Source organism: Perognathus longimembris, chromosome 28 (assembly GCF_023159225.1).
Source record: "Perognathus longimembris pacificus isolate PPM17 chromosome 28, ASM2315922v1, whole genome shotgun sequence".
Taxonomy (NCBI): Eukaryota; Metazoa; Chordata; class Mammalia; order Rodentia; family Heteromyidae; genus Perognathus; species Perognathus longimembris.
In genome coordinates, this window is record NC_063188.1 from 61,384,074 (window position 1) to 61,402,117 (window position 18,044).

The following is an 18,044-nucleotide window of genomic DNA, read 5'->3' on the forward strand; positions in this document are numbered from 1 at the left end:
GAGGATATTAGTTCCAAGCCAACCCTGGCAGGAAATTCTGTGAGACTCTTGTCTCTGGTAAGTATTAAAAAGCCCAAAGCAGAGCTGTGTGGTCAAGTGGTAGAGTGCTAGCCTTCAGCAAAAAATCTCAAAGGTAGCACCCAGTCCCTGAGTTCAAGCCCCAAGACTGGCACAAAAATTTTGGCAATTAAGAATTTATATTTTTAGCTGGGTGTTGGTGGCTCATGAGTGTAATCCTAGCCACACAGGAAACTGAGATCTGAGGATCATAGTTCAAAGCCAACTGGGGCAGGAAAGTCTGTGAGACTCTTATCTCCAATTAACTACCAGAAAACCAGATGTGGTGCTGTACCTCAAAGTTATAGAGCACTAGTCTTGAGTAAAAGAGATCAAGGACAGTGCCCAGGCCCTGAGTTCAAGCCCCACGACTGACAAAAAAAAAAGAATTTATATTTTTAGATTTCAATTTTTAAATATAGATTATATTTTCTTACTTGTTTGTGCCATGTAACATGCTTCTACCATTATTCAGTTAATAAAAAAATTTGATTGCATATCTGAAACTTGATTGTCTTTTTTTTTCAAATTTTTATTATCAAACTGATGTACAGAGAGGTTACAGTTTCATACGTTAGGCATTGGATACATTTCTTGTACTGTGTGTTACCTTGTCCCTCATGCCCCCCTCCCTCCCCCCCTTTCCCTCCCCCCCCCAAGATGTTCAGTTCACTTACACCAAACAGTTTTGCAAGTATTGCTTTTGTAGTTATTTCTCCTTTTTTACCCTGTGTCTCTCAAATTTGGTATTCCCTTTCAATTTCCTACTTCCAATACCAGTAAACACGGTTTCCAATATACTCAGATAAGATTACAGAGATAGTGTAGGTACAACCATAGGAAGGTGATACAAGAAAAACATCAATAATAGAAACTACACATACACATAGGACGTTGAAAGTAGTTACAACTGTGATATAACAATTGTTTCCATAACATGGAGTTCATTTCACTTAGCATCATCTTATGTGTTCATAAGGGAATAGCTATTGGGCCTTGTGATGCTCTGCTATGGCTTGCCTAAACCTGTACTAATTATTCCCAATAAGGGAGACCATAGAGTCCATGTTTCTTTGGGTCTGGCTCACTTCACTTAGTATAACTTTTTCCAAGTCCTTCCATTTCCTTACACATGGAACAATGTCATTCTTTCTGATAGAGGCATAAAATTCCATTGTGTATATGTACCACATTTTCCTGATCCATTCATCTATGGAGGGGCATCTGGGTTGGTTCCAGATTCTCGCTATGACAAATGAAACTTGATTTTCTTACAATCTTCTTTGCTCTTTTTTTTTTTTTTTGTTCCCTGATCAGGAATCTGCTTTGCTCTTTTACATTATACATTTGACATCTGTAGGTGGCATAGAAAGTTGTATTGTAAGATGGGCAATGCTTTTAATAATCATTTTATGAGAAGTTTATGTAGAGAAGTTTGGTTATTTTAGCAACAGTATCTAAGTATGCAGAACTTTACTGTTAACAAAGTGAATGCATTTTGCAGTAGATTAAGCTAATGTAGTGTAGACCTAGTTTTGTGATACCCACTTGGATGCAGGATTTTTTGCACGCATGAATTTATTTTTTTATTTCTTTATTCTTAAAGTGATATACAGAGGGGTTGAGTTTCATACGTATGCAGTGAGTACATTTCTTACCCAACTTGTTACCTCCTCCCTCATTTTCCCCCGCCAACCCCCTTCTACTCGCCCCCCGTGAGTTGTACAGTTGGTTTACACTATATAGTTTGGTAAGTATTGCTGTTGTGAATGTATAAATATTAAATACATAAAAATTTGAATACACAAACTGGATGGAAATACCACATCTCTTAGGTGATGTTTGATAAACGTTCACCTTCAGTCAAGCTTCCCCTTTTACAGAGCAGACAATTCCAGTTAACACATTTGTGAGATTCAAATAATATATGGTAATGTTGGGAGGAAGTGTGTATGCTTCTGATTCTAGAAAAGCAGGCAGATAACATTTAATATTCTGTTATTATGAGTCAGTTCTCTGAAATAGTTCAGTTCTGTTTAATCAGAGTTTTTCATTTATCTAATTATACAAAACATAAAACAAGGCAAACCTGTCATGCCCTTTTCTTGGAGCATCCTTACTACTTTATATTAGTGTTTCTCTTTTTTTTTTTTTTTGTCCAGTCCTGGGGCTTGGACTTATGGCCTGAGCACTGTCCCTGGCTTCTTTTTGCTCAAGGCTAGCACTCTGCCACTTGAGCCACAGCGCCACTTCTGGCCATTTTCCATATATGTGGTGCTGGGGAATCGAACCCAGGACCTCATGTATATGAGGCAGGCACTCTTGCCACTAGGCCATATCCCCAGCCCTATATTAGTGTTTCTCAAACTTTAATGTGAGGATGTTCAACGGAATATCTTGTTAATATGCAGTTTCTGATTCAGTAGGTCAGGGATGGTGCCTGATTACATTTCTAACAAGCTTTCAGGTTATGCCAGGGCTGTTATCCTACACTTACAGCGAAGTTTAGGAATCTATTGTTTTAAAACATCAAAACATTAAATCTCCAATTTCATATTCCTCCAGTTTTCTATAATTTATTAAAAACCAATAATTCTATTAATATTGTCTACAAATTCTCTTAGTCTCATATAATGCAAATTATTTGATCCTGGAGCCCCAAATTCTTACAGAAATTATTGTTTCTCCTCACTTGGAATTTAGTTTCTTCTTTTAACATCCTACAAATATAGTATGACTATAATGAATTAAAAATATCATCTAATTGTATTCTTACAAATAATTTACTTTTAATTTTAATTTTGTTAAACTCTTTGTCTATATTGATTTTTAAGTTTTTCTAGTTATAATCTTAGTATAGATCACTATATGTTGATGGTGGTGAAAAGTTTAAAAATCTTCCTTTGATTTCTGGTTAGGTAGCATGAATTAGTAACTTCATTCCTTGACAAGAATGTTAAATCAAGCAAGCCAGGCACCAGTGGCTTACACCTGAAATCCTAGCTACTTGGGAGGCTGAGATCTGGAGGGTACTGGTTTGAGGTTAGCACAGGCAGAAGAGTCTGCAAAACCATATCTCAACCCTTGGCTGTGTGACATGATGTGCACCTGTCATCCTATGCTATGTTGGAGATTGAGATGGGGAGAATCTTAGTTCCAGGCTAGCCCAGATAGAAAAGTCCATGAGACTCTATCTCAATGAAGAGTAAATTGGCATGGTTGTGCACATCCACCATCTCAGGATGAGAAGCTTAAAACAGGTGGATCACAGTCCAGGTGTACACTTGGGCAGGAAGTGAGACCCAATCTCAAGAATAACCAGTACAGTGGGAGAGGGTGAGGGAAGGAGTGACATTATCTGAAAAGAAGTGTACTCTTTATTTGACTTATGTAACTGCAACCTCTCTGTATATCACTTTTATAATAACAATTAAAATTAAAAGAAAATAACCAGCACAAGCCAGACGCCAGTTGCTCCTGCCTGTAACCCTAGCTACTCAAGAAGCAGAAATCTGGAGGATCAAATTTCAAAGCTAGTGAAGATGGAAAAATCTTTGAGATTCCATCTCTACTTAGTTAGCCAGCCAAAAGCTGGCTAGCTGTTAATGAGAAAGCTGAGCAAGTTCAAGGGCCTGAGTTAAAGCCCGGCACTGGCAAAATAACAACAATAAACAGTGTTAAAAGGGCTGGAGGTGTGACTTAGTGTTAGAATGCCTACCTAGCAAGCAAGAGGCCCAATACTTCCCCAAACCAAAAGAGTACCCAATTAAATAATCCATAATCTTGAATTGAAATGAAACTACCAAAATGTAATTAGAAACCCAAAGACAGTGATCTAGAAAAAAATCAATGCACCAAATAAAAATGAACATGAATGTAGGAGATGGGACTGGCATTGCCAAACTGAAATCAAGAACAAGAGGAAAGCAGCATCTGGTTTATATTAAATCAAGAATCTTTGAAAGTCAGAATTAGTACATAAAGGGAAAGCAACTCGTTCAGGCTCATCAGGTTAAAATAGAGACCACGAAGTCTTGGAAGTTAACTGCTTTGTTCCCAGGTTTCCTGTTGTATAAAGTTGGGCATTGTCTTTTCCAGGGGACTATAATGGGCTTTGAATTCAGGGCTTGCTTGGCTTGCATGGTCAGCTGTCACTCTACCACTTAAGTTATATCTCCAACTCAGCTTTTTAATGGTTATTTTGGAGATAAAGTTTTGCAGTGCTTCTGTCCAGGCTGGCTTTGAACTGCAATATTCCAAGTCTCAGCCTGTTGAGTAGCTAGAGTGACAGGTAGTGGCCACTGACACTCATGTAGGGCATTAACATTTGATATTTTTTGGGGAAGGGCCAAGTGTCTGTTCATCACAGCACTTTCTATGCCTTTGCTTCTCCAGTGTTAGGATTACAGGCGTATAGCACTATGTTACTTTATTTAGATAATTGTTTCTGAATACATTTTTGGGTATTACAATTAAATATTTTTGAGCATTACAGATTCTGCGCATTAAATGAGCTTTTGAAAGAAATTTTTATATGCCTAATATTTTTCTATACACTAATACTGTAAAAATAGGAATTGCTTGTCTCCAAAATATGTTTGGCCCTGAGATTTAGTAAACTCATGCTTTAGAATGCAGCAATAATGTAAAATTTTATTTATAAATGATATATATTCTTCTGGAATTTAATAGCATTATTTTAAGTGAGTTACAGAAATTGTAAACCAACTGCATAGAAAATGAGACAGGTACAATAACAAGGACCTAATTCTCTCAATAATAATTCCTTCCTGAGATAGACCTAATAGATTGTCATTAGTCACTGAAAAATAAGAATGAATATTCACCAGCCCATGGGATTTTAGTTAATGATGTTCATAGAGAAATTCCCACATATCTAAACCATTTGTAAGAGTTAGCACTAGGTATTGCATCTCCTCTCCTGTTTCCTGTCAGATGTCCACATTATGTATTTTGCAAGACATCCAAATATTTTGTTGTAATGAGTTTTTAAATGAAGGTACTTTTTTTTTTTTTTGGCCAGTCCTGGGCCTTGGACTCAGGGCCTGAGCACTGTCCCTGGCTTCTTCCCGCTCAAGGCTAGCACTCTGCCACTTGAGCCACAGCGCTACTTCTGGCCGTTTTCTGTATATGTGGTGCTGGGGAATCGAACCTAGGGCCTCATGTATCCGAGGCAGGCACTCTTGCCACTAGGCTATATCCCCAGCCCCAAAATGAAGGTACTTTTAAGAGTCATAGTTTCAGCATGTAGGAAATGAAGGTAGCAGAGAAAATATACTGAGGTCTTGCATCTTCAGTATGTTTTATTGTGATCCTATGCTTTTTTTCTCCTGGGAGACTTACCTTTAGAGAGTTTGACGTGAGTAAAGGAAGTAGAATTTTTTTTTTTACTTGATTTCTCTTGGAGACTGAATTCATTTTTCCTTATTTGTATGTTGGTACACTGAAATTCATTCAGTCAAAACTTTGGCATGTTGTCTAGGGTCTGTACAAAAAACCAACATGAAAAACAAAAACAAAAACAAAAAAAAAGAAAAACAGCCATTCCTCTAATGAATATATAGTCTGTTGTAGTAAATTAAGCATATATGTGTTCAGTCAACTGACAATAAAAATGCAGATTATGAGAAATTATAAATAATATATGAGCTTGTGAGAATCAGCTGTGAGCTGTATTGATCGGCAAATGCTTTATGGAAAAGATAGGAACACAATGAATACAATTTGCATAGGACTTCTAGGCAAAAATATCAGAGCTCACTCTGATCAATTTGGGCCAGTTATTTCATCTACTCAAGTAAGTTAGCTTTTATGCCAGGGGCAGCATGTGGACAATGTAGTCACGGCTTTCAGGGAACTTAAAAGTTTTGCTAAAAAGAGAATATATGTACCCAGGGTACCAAAATCAGTCACAGTGAGATCCTGGGTAAAACCGTAGGGGAGAACAACAAAAGAAAAAGGTATAATTTCACATAGTATATTGAAAATAACAACAATGATAAACCACTTATTTCCATGCCTTGGAGTTCATTTCACTTAGCATCATCTTATGTGATCATATGTACATAGCTATTGAGCTATTGTGATCATTGTTTATCAGAACTAGGGAAGGGAAGGGGAACATCAAAATGGAGACATACAGGGTACAAGGCAAACCAATGCAAGAGCAACACTTACAAGACATTATGCTGTAAACCAACTGTACAACTTAGCGGGACAGAGGGACTTGGGGAGGAGGAAAGGTTGGAGCAAAATGAAGGAGGAGGTAATAACTTGGGTAAGTATTGTACTCACTGCCTTACATATGAAATTGTAACCCCTCTATACATCATTTTGACAATGAATAAATTAAAAAAAGAATATATGTAAAGGAAACAATACAAGCCAGCATATGGAAAATGGTGCAACTGATAGCGGACTGGGTACATCAGAAAGACTGTAAGTTTTCATGAAAATCTCAATGCATGTAATTTAATTAAACAGAAATTAGGTTAAATTCAATTATTTATTGTTAATAAATAGGTTTATTTAGACATCTAATGTCATTATCTAAACTCAGACACACTTTAAAAAACTCCAGACGATTATTGAAGGATCTCTTTTAAAAGCTATCTAATTTTTTTACATTTGTGCCAGTACTCTGTTTATTTACTAACTGAAAATAGCTAGTATATTTTCAGATATTAAATTATTTTGATATAGACAGTTCTATACTTGTCTTCCTTTTCCTGGGGTCATGATACACAGGTGTGTAAATAACTCTGTTCCAGAGATTGCTTTTGCTGTCTTTGTCCACAAAAATAGCGTAGAATGGACTCCTGTGTTAGATACACTTTTATCTGGATTGCTTTGCTCACAGGGGAATAAATTTTTAGTACTATTGACCAAAAATGAGTTCTTTTACCTACACTACTTAAATTTGTATCTTTTTGAGCAGAGAATCTGCTGGATTTGTTTTCCTAAAGAAAATATGTGACCATTATAAGTCATCAGAACATGTTGGGAAAGCTGAATTGTTCCACATTGACATGCTTTTACAAAGAAAGGAAGATCTGCTTGCCAGGGAGAAGATTGAAGAAATCCTTCAAGGTCAGTACAATTTCTGTAGATGTTTTAGAAATATTTCAGTTTGCATATAATCCTAAAATAAATGTCAGAGCAGTAATGAACTCTTCAGATCAACAGGTTTCTCACACTTTTTTTCTCCCTAGTAACACCACACTTGCCCAGATTTTTACAAACTCAGTACAACAGGATGAGAAAGTAAGAAAAAATAATAAAATACATTCAAGCATAGACAAACCTTTGTGCTAAAATCTCATCTATAGTGGAAAATTGTGAAGTTACAAGCCCAACTTCATGTTTCCAGTTTGACTTTAAATTAGTTCTGTGGCTTGGGCAAGTAAATATCTAGACTTCAGCCCTTTCAACTATAAATTGAGGATTACGAACTAAATTCCTGGTTTTTAAACATGTTTTTAGTAGCAGCATTCCTACACAAACTCTACTCTGGGTAAAGAAGAAATATAGAACCAAATCTGCTCAGCATTCCCCTAACCCTCCACCTTTCTTCATAGCCTCATACCCTAAAGAACACAGCCAACATGATCCCTGTCTTAAAAAATTCTTTCTCCTACCTTACCCTTCCAACTTTATAAGTGAAGAGACTTACTGGAATGACAATCGCTATTGTTGATGTTAATGATTATTTGGAGTGGAATATTTTAGGTAATATGCTTGAGTTTTTGTACATAAGCCTCATATAGAGTCATTAGCTTGTAAAAGGAAATCATCTGACTATTTGATGCTCAGAGCTGTTTGAACTTAGATTCTATGAGCCATATTTTATTGATGACACACTCTCCAGATCTTCACTAAGAATTCAATCTTTTAGATCCACTTTTGATAAGCTTATTTATCTGGTTTCCCAACACTCAACATTTTAATGGTAGCTTGTTAGAACTAGAGAAAAAGTCCTCAGGGAAATATACAGGTAACCTGATCACAAGGTACAGTCTTTCATAAACTTGGCAAGTGCTGTACCATTAAACTATACCACAGCCCTACAATAATAATAATAATTTAAAAATAGATTCAGATCTTTTTTAAAATATAGGACTTTGTACTATATTATAATTTCTACAGGCATCATTGTATACTTCTATCTTTTTTTTACTTTGATAAAATTTTATTTTGTTATATTTGTTTGTGGTTCCTATGTTTTAGGGCCCGTATCTAAGAAAAAGTCCCAGTGCAATGTTCTGAAGGTATATTTCTATCTTTAAGAGACAAGGGAGAACGAAAGTGTGACTCATCTAGAAGAGTGTCAGCCTTGAGTTAAAAAAGGCTAAAAAAGAGAGAGAGACAGACAGGCAGACAGATGAGAGAAAGACACACACAGAGAGTCAGAGAAAGAGAGAGGAGACAGGGGACAAGCGACAAGAATCAAGAGATATGGACTAGTCTTAGATGCCTAGGTCATATGATCCTCCTGCTTCAGCTTCCCAGATTCTGGGAGTGCCCACTTTACTGTTAAAGATTATTAGCACAATGAAATTACAGCAGTTGTTAACATTGTTGACCTTAAACAGTCAAGAAATAGTTAAATTATGCTTAAGAATACTAGGGAGAGCTAGGTGCTGGTGGCTCACATGTATAATCCTAGCTACTCAAGAGGCTGAGATCTGAGGATTGTGGTTTGAAGCCAGCCTGGGCAGGAAAGTCTGTGATATTCTCGTCTCCAATTAACCAGCAAAAAGCTGCAAGTGGAGCTGTGGCTCAAGTGGTAAAGTGCTAGCCTTGAGTACAAAAGCTTAGGGACACTGCCCAGGCCCTGCGTTTAAGCCTCAGGAATTACATGCATGTGTATGCACATGTACGCATGTACACACACACACACACACACACACTAAAAAAGAAAACTAAGGAGTATATTTGATTTTTGTAGTAGTTAAAAACTTCCATTAAATGATTTAGGCTTTTTAAATGAAAAATGTTTATATTTAGGAAAGTAAACTAGCAGCCAACCAGAAAACTTGATTTTACAAAATATTTTTTTCCTGAAATTCTAGTTAGATCAAGTTTTATTATTCAATCTAATTATACATTTATATTATCAATGCATCATAATATTTATGTAGATACATTAAGCAACTTTTCATTATCAAGTGAGTATTTTTAACTAAGTCATAGAACAGGCTATGGTTGCTGACTCTGCTAAGTTATTAGAGATTCTTAGAGTTCCAATCAACACTTGTGGAAATTGATGGTTTGTGCCAAAGGGGCAGAAGAGGAGGGCATATAGAATTCTATTATAGTTTAAATTTTACCTAAATGCGCTATTGTATTGTTACACTGTAAATGTCTAGACCACAAATAATCAGACGTAAGCTGTGACTTAATCTAATAAAGTTTATGTGTAAGTGTGCTCATAAAGTATTTTCCAGAGACTTTAAGGTATAATTGGCCTTTCTTGTGAACTTGAGCTGATCTGTTTTGTACATAATAGTATAAGCAGTTTTTATTAATGGTCTCTGGCACTGCTGTCTGCTCATTCAAAATAATCTTATTAAGGCAACAGATGATTATCTAATTTAGAACATGGGAAATAAATTAAAAAGAGACAAGGCTGGAAATGTATCACAGACTGATGGGAGAATTACTGTGATTCTAGTGAACTCTGATTATATTATGTAATCAATTTTGGAGGTAAACCTAAAATTGATGATGAAAACCTGTCTGAATGTGACTGTCTATATAGCCATTACTTAAAGATTAAGTACAGTTATAAGATTAAGTGTAGCACGAATATAGCTAGCACTCTTAAATGTAATTGATCTAGAATCTTGTTTGCAGAGCTTTGGACTTATTTTCTTTCAGGTTACCAAATGTGAAGACCACTGAAAACAGAATTACTAGGCTGGTTACACAACATTCTGTGGAGAAAAGCTGCCCGAAGTTTTGAGGTTTGGGACTATCCTGTTTTCATCTGTGTATTCTTTGTCTTCTGCCACAAACAAAGCTGTTTACAGTATAAGAAAATTGAGCAGGAGTGATAGAGCACTTTGCCTAGAATATGCAAAACTTTGGGTTCCTATCCCCAGTACCACACACAAAATAATCGAATTCCTTATAGTTACAGTGTAGTGTGTTAATGGATATAATAAAATGTATTGAAGTAGTTAAGACATGATTTCTCCCCATTGAACACTTTATATGGAAATAGCATCGTTGATATTAAGATACTGGGATATAATTTAGTTTTAATATAAGGATCAAGAAACTCAGAGAGGTTCTATTCCCTTCTAAAGTCAGTATAACAAGGTGCTTATGGCTCATGCCTGGATCCCTACTCAGAATGCTGAGATCTGAGGATCAGGGTTCAAAGCTAGCCTGTACAGTGAAGTCCATGAAACTTTTATCTCCATCTAACCACCAAGGTAAATTCTCTGAAGTGGAGCTGTGGCTCAGTGGTAGAGTGCTAGCCTTGAGCAAAAAGAGGTTCAGGGACAGTGCCAAGGCCCTGAATTCAAACTCCAAGATTGCACCAAAAAAAAAAAAAAGGCATACTATAAACTGGGTACTGGTGGCTCACGCCTATAATTCTAGTTACTCAGGAGGCTGAGATCTAAGGATCACAGTTAAAAGCCAACTTGAGCAGAAAAGTTCATGAGACTTCATTAGCAAAAATCCAGAAGCTCAAAGTAGTAGAATGCCCAGGCCCTGAGTTCAAGCTCCACTATGGCGCGCGCGCACACACACACACACACACACACACACAGAGAGAGAGAGAGAGAGAGAGAGAGAGAGAGGTCATGGTATGCAGTAAAGATGTGAATAAAAATTTTATAAAAGATCCAGGTTTCTTTCAGAAACTGAAAATTCTTTAGTTTCAGTGAAACTAAATAATTTTTAAGCACCAGTCATTAATAATTGGGTCATTCTTAAAATTTTGCTATATTTCTTCTAATCTTTTTATGTTTGTGAAAGAAGATAAAATGGGATATACTTTTCATTTTTGTGTTGGTGTTGGATTTTGAACTCAGGGCCTGGGCACTGTCTTTTAGCTTTTTATTTAAGTCTGGCACTCTTATCACTTGAACAGTAGCTCCACTTCAAGGGAGATATACTTAGTTCTATTTCCAATTACCATATAATAACAAGGACCAGGTTTTTAAATTTTTTTTCAAATTTTTATTATCAAACTGATATACAGAGAGGTTACAGTTTCATACGTTAGGCATTGGATACATTTCTTGTACTGTTTGTTACCTCGTCCCTCATTCCCCCCCTCATCCCCCTTTCCCTTTCCCCCCATGAGGTGTTCAGTTCACTTACACCAAACAGTTTTGCAAGTATTGCTTTTGTAGTTGTTTGTCTTTTTTTACCCTGTGTCTCTTGATTTTGGTATTCCCTTTCAATTTCCTAGTTCTAATACCAGTATAGACTGTTTCCAATATACTCAGATAAGATTACAGAGATAGTGTAGATACAACCACAGGAAGGTGATACAAGAACATCATCAAGATGCTAAGTGAAATGAACTCCATTTTATGGAAATGATTGTTATATCACAGTTGTAACTACTTTCAACATCCCATGTGTATCTGTAGTTTCTACTATTGATGATGTTCATGTATCACCTTCTTGTGATTGTATCTACACTATCTCTGTAATCTTATCTGAGTGTATGGGAAAGTGTGTACTGGTATTAGAATTAGGAAATTCAAAGGGAATACCAAAATTGAGAGACAAAGGGTAAAATAAGAGAAACAACAACAAAAGCAATACTTGCAAAACTGTTTGGTGTAAGTGAACTGAACACCTCAGGGGGGGAAAGGGGGAGGGGGGAGGGGGGTATGAGGGACAAGGTAACAAACAGTACAAGAAATGTATCCAATGCCTAACGTATGAAACTGTAACCTCTCTGTACATCAGTTTTATAATAAAAACTTTAAAAAAAAGAACATCGTCAATAGTAGAAGCTACAGATACACATGGGATGTTGAAAGTAGTTACAACTGTGATATAACAATCGTTTCCATAATATGGAGTTCATTTCACTTAGCATCATCTTATGTGATCGTAAGGGTATAGCTATTGGGCTCTTGTGATCCTGTGCTGTGACTTGCCTACACCTGTGCTAATTATTCCCAATAAGGGAGACCACAGAGTCCATGTTTCTTTGGGTCTGGCTCACTTCACTTAGTATAATTTTTTTCCAAGTCCTTCCATTTCCTTACAAATGGGGCAATGTCATTCTTTCTGATAGAGGCATAAAATTCCATTGTGTATATGTACCACATTTTCCTGATTCATTAGTCTACTGAGGGGCATCTGGGTTGGTTCCAGATTCTAGCTATGACAAATTGTGCTGCAATGAACATTGTTGTGCTGGTGGCTTTACTGTGATTTTGTTTGTGGTTTTTTGGATAGATACCCAAAAGTGGGGCTGCTGGTTCATAGGGGAGTTCTATATTTAGCCTTCTGAGGAATCTCCATACTGCTTGCCATAGTGGCTGAACCAGTTTACATTCCCACCAACAATGAAGTAGGGTTCCCTTTTGGCCACATCCCCTCCAACAATTGTTATTGTTAGTTATCTTGATATAGGACATTCTTACTGGGGTGAGATGGAATCTCAATGTTGTTTTGATTTGCATTTCTTTTATGGCCAGTGATGTAGAGCACTTTTTCATATGTCTCTTGGCCATTCTCATTTCCTCATCAGAGAAGTCTCTTTGTAGGTCTTTAGCCCACTTGATGAGGGGCTATTGGTTCTTTGCGGTTTTGTTTTGGAGGAAGGTAATTTTTTTAGTTCTGCATATATTTTAGATATGAGGCCTTTTTCAAGGACCAGTTTTTGTCCCTGCTTGAGCCACCCTCTTCCCAAAAGTACAAGACAGAATATATGAAAAAGTAATTCTGATAACACTGAACACCAGGTGATGAAGAATGAATGATCAGCAATAAGGTGATCACCACAATTGTGTGGCTTACTGTCATGACTTTCCAGCGTATAGAAAGAATGGGAAAGGGGGACTAAAGTGCATCCCAGTAGGCATTCTGATTCGAGTAGATGGAGCTGAGAGCCTGGCAGCACCAAGACACCTAGAATTCATAGGACAGAGTACTATTGGAGAGTGCATAACATGGAGAAATGGAGCCCCAGCTTTCCAAAAGGCATCTTCTAGTGTTCAGCAGGGTACTGTCAAAACACACATGGAATGCAGTAACCTAAATCCAGGAAACTATTTAAACGTATTATAATAATAATGAGCTAGTCACAAAGAGACAAATGCAGTGTGATTTCACTTATGTGAACTACATAGAGTACAATAGTAGTTGCCAGGGACTGAGGGAAGGGGATAATGAGGAGTCACTATTTAATAAATACAGAATTTGACTTTTTTTATGTTGGAAATTAAACCCAGGGTCTTGTGCATGATAAGCATGGACCGTGCCACTGAATCACTTCCCAGTTTTTATTTTACAAAATGAATAAATTTTAGAGAATAGTTGTATAACTGAATATACTTGCAGTAGTGAACGGAATACATTAAAATAGTCAAGATGTAACACCCAGGAGGTAGAAGCAGAAAGATTGCAAGTTTGAGGACAGTTTGGTATATATAAGAGCAAAAGGCTGTCATAATGCACCCTCCAAGTTAGTTGAGATGATAAATTTTGTGTTGTGTGTTTTTTTGCCATTAGTAAAAAGTGACTTTTTTAATGAAAGCAAAATAAGGCATTCCTTAAGGCATTCAAAAGCTGAACTAATTAATCCAGGGATCCAAATTATGAGGAAGTCCTTCAAACAGCAGAAAACGAGACCTGATGGAAATATGGATCCATGGAAAAGAATTATGTTTAATCGCCAACATTGAAACTATATTCATTAATAGAGTTGTATTTGGGGAAATGAGAAGTTGCTTGGTATAGCTTGATATTCAGCTCCTGGAGGTACTTGGTAATGCTTTCCGTGAATGTCAGATCACACAACCACTTGCTATCATTGAGTCCCTGACAGATTTTCTCTTCATCTCCATCGACTGGCTTCATCCACAATTTGTACAACCTCATGAGCTTGGTCCTGTGACTCAGCCACAGTACTTCACAGTGATAAACAAGATCATAGTATTCAAGAGTCAAGCTCTTTCAGTAATTCTTTAAACTGGTAGCTGTTACACCCTCTACTTTGAACAAAATTTGTGTATGACACTACTATTGACATCACATTGTTGAGCCGCAACCACTGTGTACATAGACTTTCTTGGTGTATGATGTGGTGGCATAGAATTAAATCACTTGAATCAGGCCTGAGATGATTCTGTTCTTTCTTGACAAAGGCAGTTAACCCTTTTTGTGAGCTAACCATTGTAAAGCTCCATTTTCCTAATATTAGCTCAAGATTTTATTTTCCCTGGTACCTGGCCTGAACTCAGGGCCTTCACCTTTTTTGGCTTTTTTTCCCTCAAGTCTAGACCCGCCTCCACTTTCAACTTTTTGCTGGTTAATTGGAGACAATAGTCTCTCGGATTTGTCTGGTTAGGTTCTCTCTGAACCTCTAGCTTCATATCTCAGTCTTCTGAGTAGCCAGGATTTGAAAAGCATGAGCCACAAGTGCCCAGATCAAGCTTTTTCATTGATGAAACATCTCTCAAGCAAGTCCTCACTTCCTGTAGAGTCAGGCATGGCTTCTAATCAAAGTCTGCTGCTATGCCTTGATTGAAAACAACCAGTTGGACTGTGTGGTTATGTCCATTGTATCATCACAAGTTAGGGAGAAAAATAGGGAGTAACCTATAGAATCCTTCAAGGTTTTTCTTTTCAATACTTTGTGCTAAGTCAGTACTCAGATGTAAAACAGTTCTCAGAGACAAACACTCTGAAACAACTTTACCTAGTTTCTAACAACTCCCCAGCAGCCATCATGAACTCTTTTACAAACTCTCCCTCTGTGTGAAGCCTCAGCTACTTTGTTACTCTGTCACTTAATGACATTGACTCTGTCACAAGGAGGCCTAGGGAAAGTGGCTTGTTGTGATTCCAAACTCAGCTTAGGAATCACAAAGCTTTATGCATTGATTTTATCCTGATTGTTTGGCTTCCCAATTCATTGAGTTGGACATATTTTGACCTGTAATGACACTTCAGATTGGCTTTAAAAAAAATTGCTGTTAACATATCACCAAAAAGTAAGTACACAGGTTTGTCTTTGACTTCAACAAAAAAATAATGATTTTCCCCATTTGTCTTTGAAAGATCAACACTCTACATCAACCTTTTTTGTGTGTCACCATTTGTAGGATGGCAAACCATGCTTTAATAACTATCCAGTGTATGCTATCAGTGACTTGATTACTTTTCACTGTTCTAATCTTCTATCTTGGATTTGGAACGTACCCAAAATATATCGGCTCTTGAGGTCTTTTCTGTATACTAGAACTTCCTTAATCTTCATCTGAGATTCACGTTTTGAAAGAATTGTTGATTTTGGACATATGGATAAAGGTTGGATTGGTGTTATCATTTGTATTGGCAAGCAAGTTGATAACATCAGCATCAGTCATCAGAGACAAGGTCTTGAACCATCTCATCTCATCATTATTGAATCACTGTAGTTCCACTGAAGTATGGTAACACTTCTGTAACATGTACACTCCTAGTCTACCTGGCACACTGACTATCCTTTGAGTTCCCACAATACAAGTCATGTGTCATCAGCAGCCCATGAGAAGTATATATGTCTGTACTGTCATCTAGTCATACGTGTCCTGACTGTTCTATAAGTGATGTTTCTTGCTTGTCTTTCAAAGTATCCATTGTCAGTATGATTGGCTTAATATCTGTTTATGTTGCTACGCAAAAAGCTCCTAGATTTATTGAATTTCAAGGCCCACCTGTTGTTCCCTTGGCAGGGCTAGGCCAAATGATAAAACTCTTGGGCCAGAGGTTCCTCACTAGTGCTATAAAGTAAAATAATACTCTATTTTCTCCTTTAGAAGACCTTTATTTTTGTTCTGAGAAGGCAAACAATTACTTTAGAATTCCTTTCTTGCTGTAGATTCTTTTTATTACCACTAATTTTTCAATCTTACTGGAAGATTTTTTAAACTTTCACATCCAATCCTGAAGAAGAATATAATCTTATGTCTAAATAGTCAAAAGCAATGTGAAGGTCCTAATCATTCCTGATGTTAGTGGGAAGACAAGAAGCTCAGTTTCCTTATACTAAAAATTATCCAAGCAATTTCTTTTTTGCAATATATTTTTATTATATAAGTAGTTGTACAAAGCACTTGCCATTTAATAAAGCAACTTATGAATATAATGCATCTTGATCAATATCACCCCTTTCATCATTCTTGCCTATCCCTCCCTCAATTCTCTTAATTTGTAGGATATGCATTGAATTTTATGACTTCTCTACTCCCCACACCTCTTTTTTTTTCAAAGTTTTATCATCAAACTGATGTACAGAGAAGTTACAGTTTCTTTGGGTGTGGCTCACTTCACTTAGTATAATTTTTTCCAAGTCTTTCCATTTCCTTACAAATGGGACAATGTCATTCTTTCTGATAGAGGCATAAAATTCCATTGTGTATATGTACCATATTTTCCTGATCCATTCGTCTACTGAGGGGCATCTGGGTTGGTTCCAGATTCTAGCTATGATAAATTGTGCTGTGATGAACGTTGTTGTGCTGGTGGCATTACTGTGATTTTGTTTGTGGTCTTTTGGATAGATGCCCAAAAGTGGGGCTGCTGGTTCATAGGGGAGTTCTATATTTAGCTTTCTGAGGAATCACCATACTGCTTGCCATAGTGGCTGAAACAGTTTACATTCCCACCAACAGTGAAGTAGGGTTCCCTTTTGGCCACATCCCCTCCAACAATTGGTATTGTTAGTTTATTTGATATATGACATTCTTACTGGGGTGAGATGGAATCTCAATGTTGTTTTGATTTGCATTTCTTTTATGGCCAGTGATGTAGAGCATTTTTTCATATGTCTCTTGGCCATTCTCAATTCCTCATCAGAGAAGTCTCTTTGTAAGTCTTTAGCCCACTTGATGAGGGGGCTATTGGTTCTTTGCGGTTTTGTTTTGGAAGAAGGTAATTTTTTTAGTTCTGCATATATTTTAGATATGAGCCCTTTGTCCGTTGAATGGCCGGTAAAGATCTTCTCCCAGTCTATGGGCTTTCTGTTTATCTTGCGAGCTATGTTCTTTGCCGTGCAGAAGCTCTGAAGTTTGATGCAGTCCCATTTGTCCAGCCTTTCTTTGATTTGTAGCATTTCTGGGTCTTTGTTAAGAAAGTTCCGTCCTGCGCCAAGGAGCCCAAGTGTTTCTCCTACTCCTTCCTTTAGTGTTTTCAGGGTGTCTGTTTTGATTTCGAGGTCTTTAATCCATTTGGAATTGATTTGGGTGCAGGGAGATATATAAGGATCTAGTTTTAGTTTGTTGCATGTGTTGAGCCAGTTTTTCCAGCACAATTTGTTAAAGAGGCTATCTTTCTTCCAAACTATTGTTTTAGCTCCTTTACCAAAGATTAAGTAGGCGTAGTTCTGTGGGATCATTTCTGGGTCTTCAATTCTGTTCCATTGGTCTTCAGGCCTGTTCCGGTGCCAATACCAAGCTGTTTTTATTACTATAGCTTTATAATACAACTTGAAGTTGGGTATTGTAATTCCTCCAGCACTGTTCTTTCTGCTTAGGATTGTTTTTGCTATTCTAGGTCTTTTATTGTTCCATATGAATTTCTGGATTGCTTCCTCTATTTCATCAAAAAATGGTGTTGGGATATTAATGGGTATTGCATTGAATGTGTAGATAGCCTTTGGCAATATTGCCATTTTGTTTATATTAATCCTCCTAATCCAGGAGCATGGGAGGTTTTTCCATTTCCTTAGTTCTGATTAATTTCGTTTTTCAAGTTTTTAAAGTTCTCCTCAAAGAGGTCTT

General features: G+C 37.0%; 1 protein-coding gene across 1 annotated transcript in view; it reads left to right on the forward strand.

Moving 5' to 3' along the window:
* Positions 1–18,044, forward strand: part of Tex11 (testis expressed 11) — a 237,579-nt gene that overhangs the window by 85,719 nt on the left and 133,816 nt on the right. Inside the window, 2 exon segments of the mRNA XM_048335370.1 lie at positions 7,016–7,167; positions 9,958–10,043. Of these exon segments, the coding sequence (XP_048191327.1) occupies positions 7,016–7,167; positions 9,958–10,043 (238 nt within the window).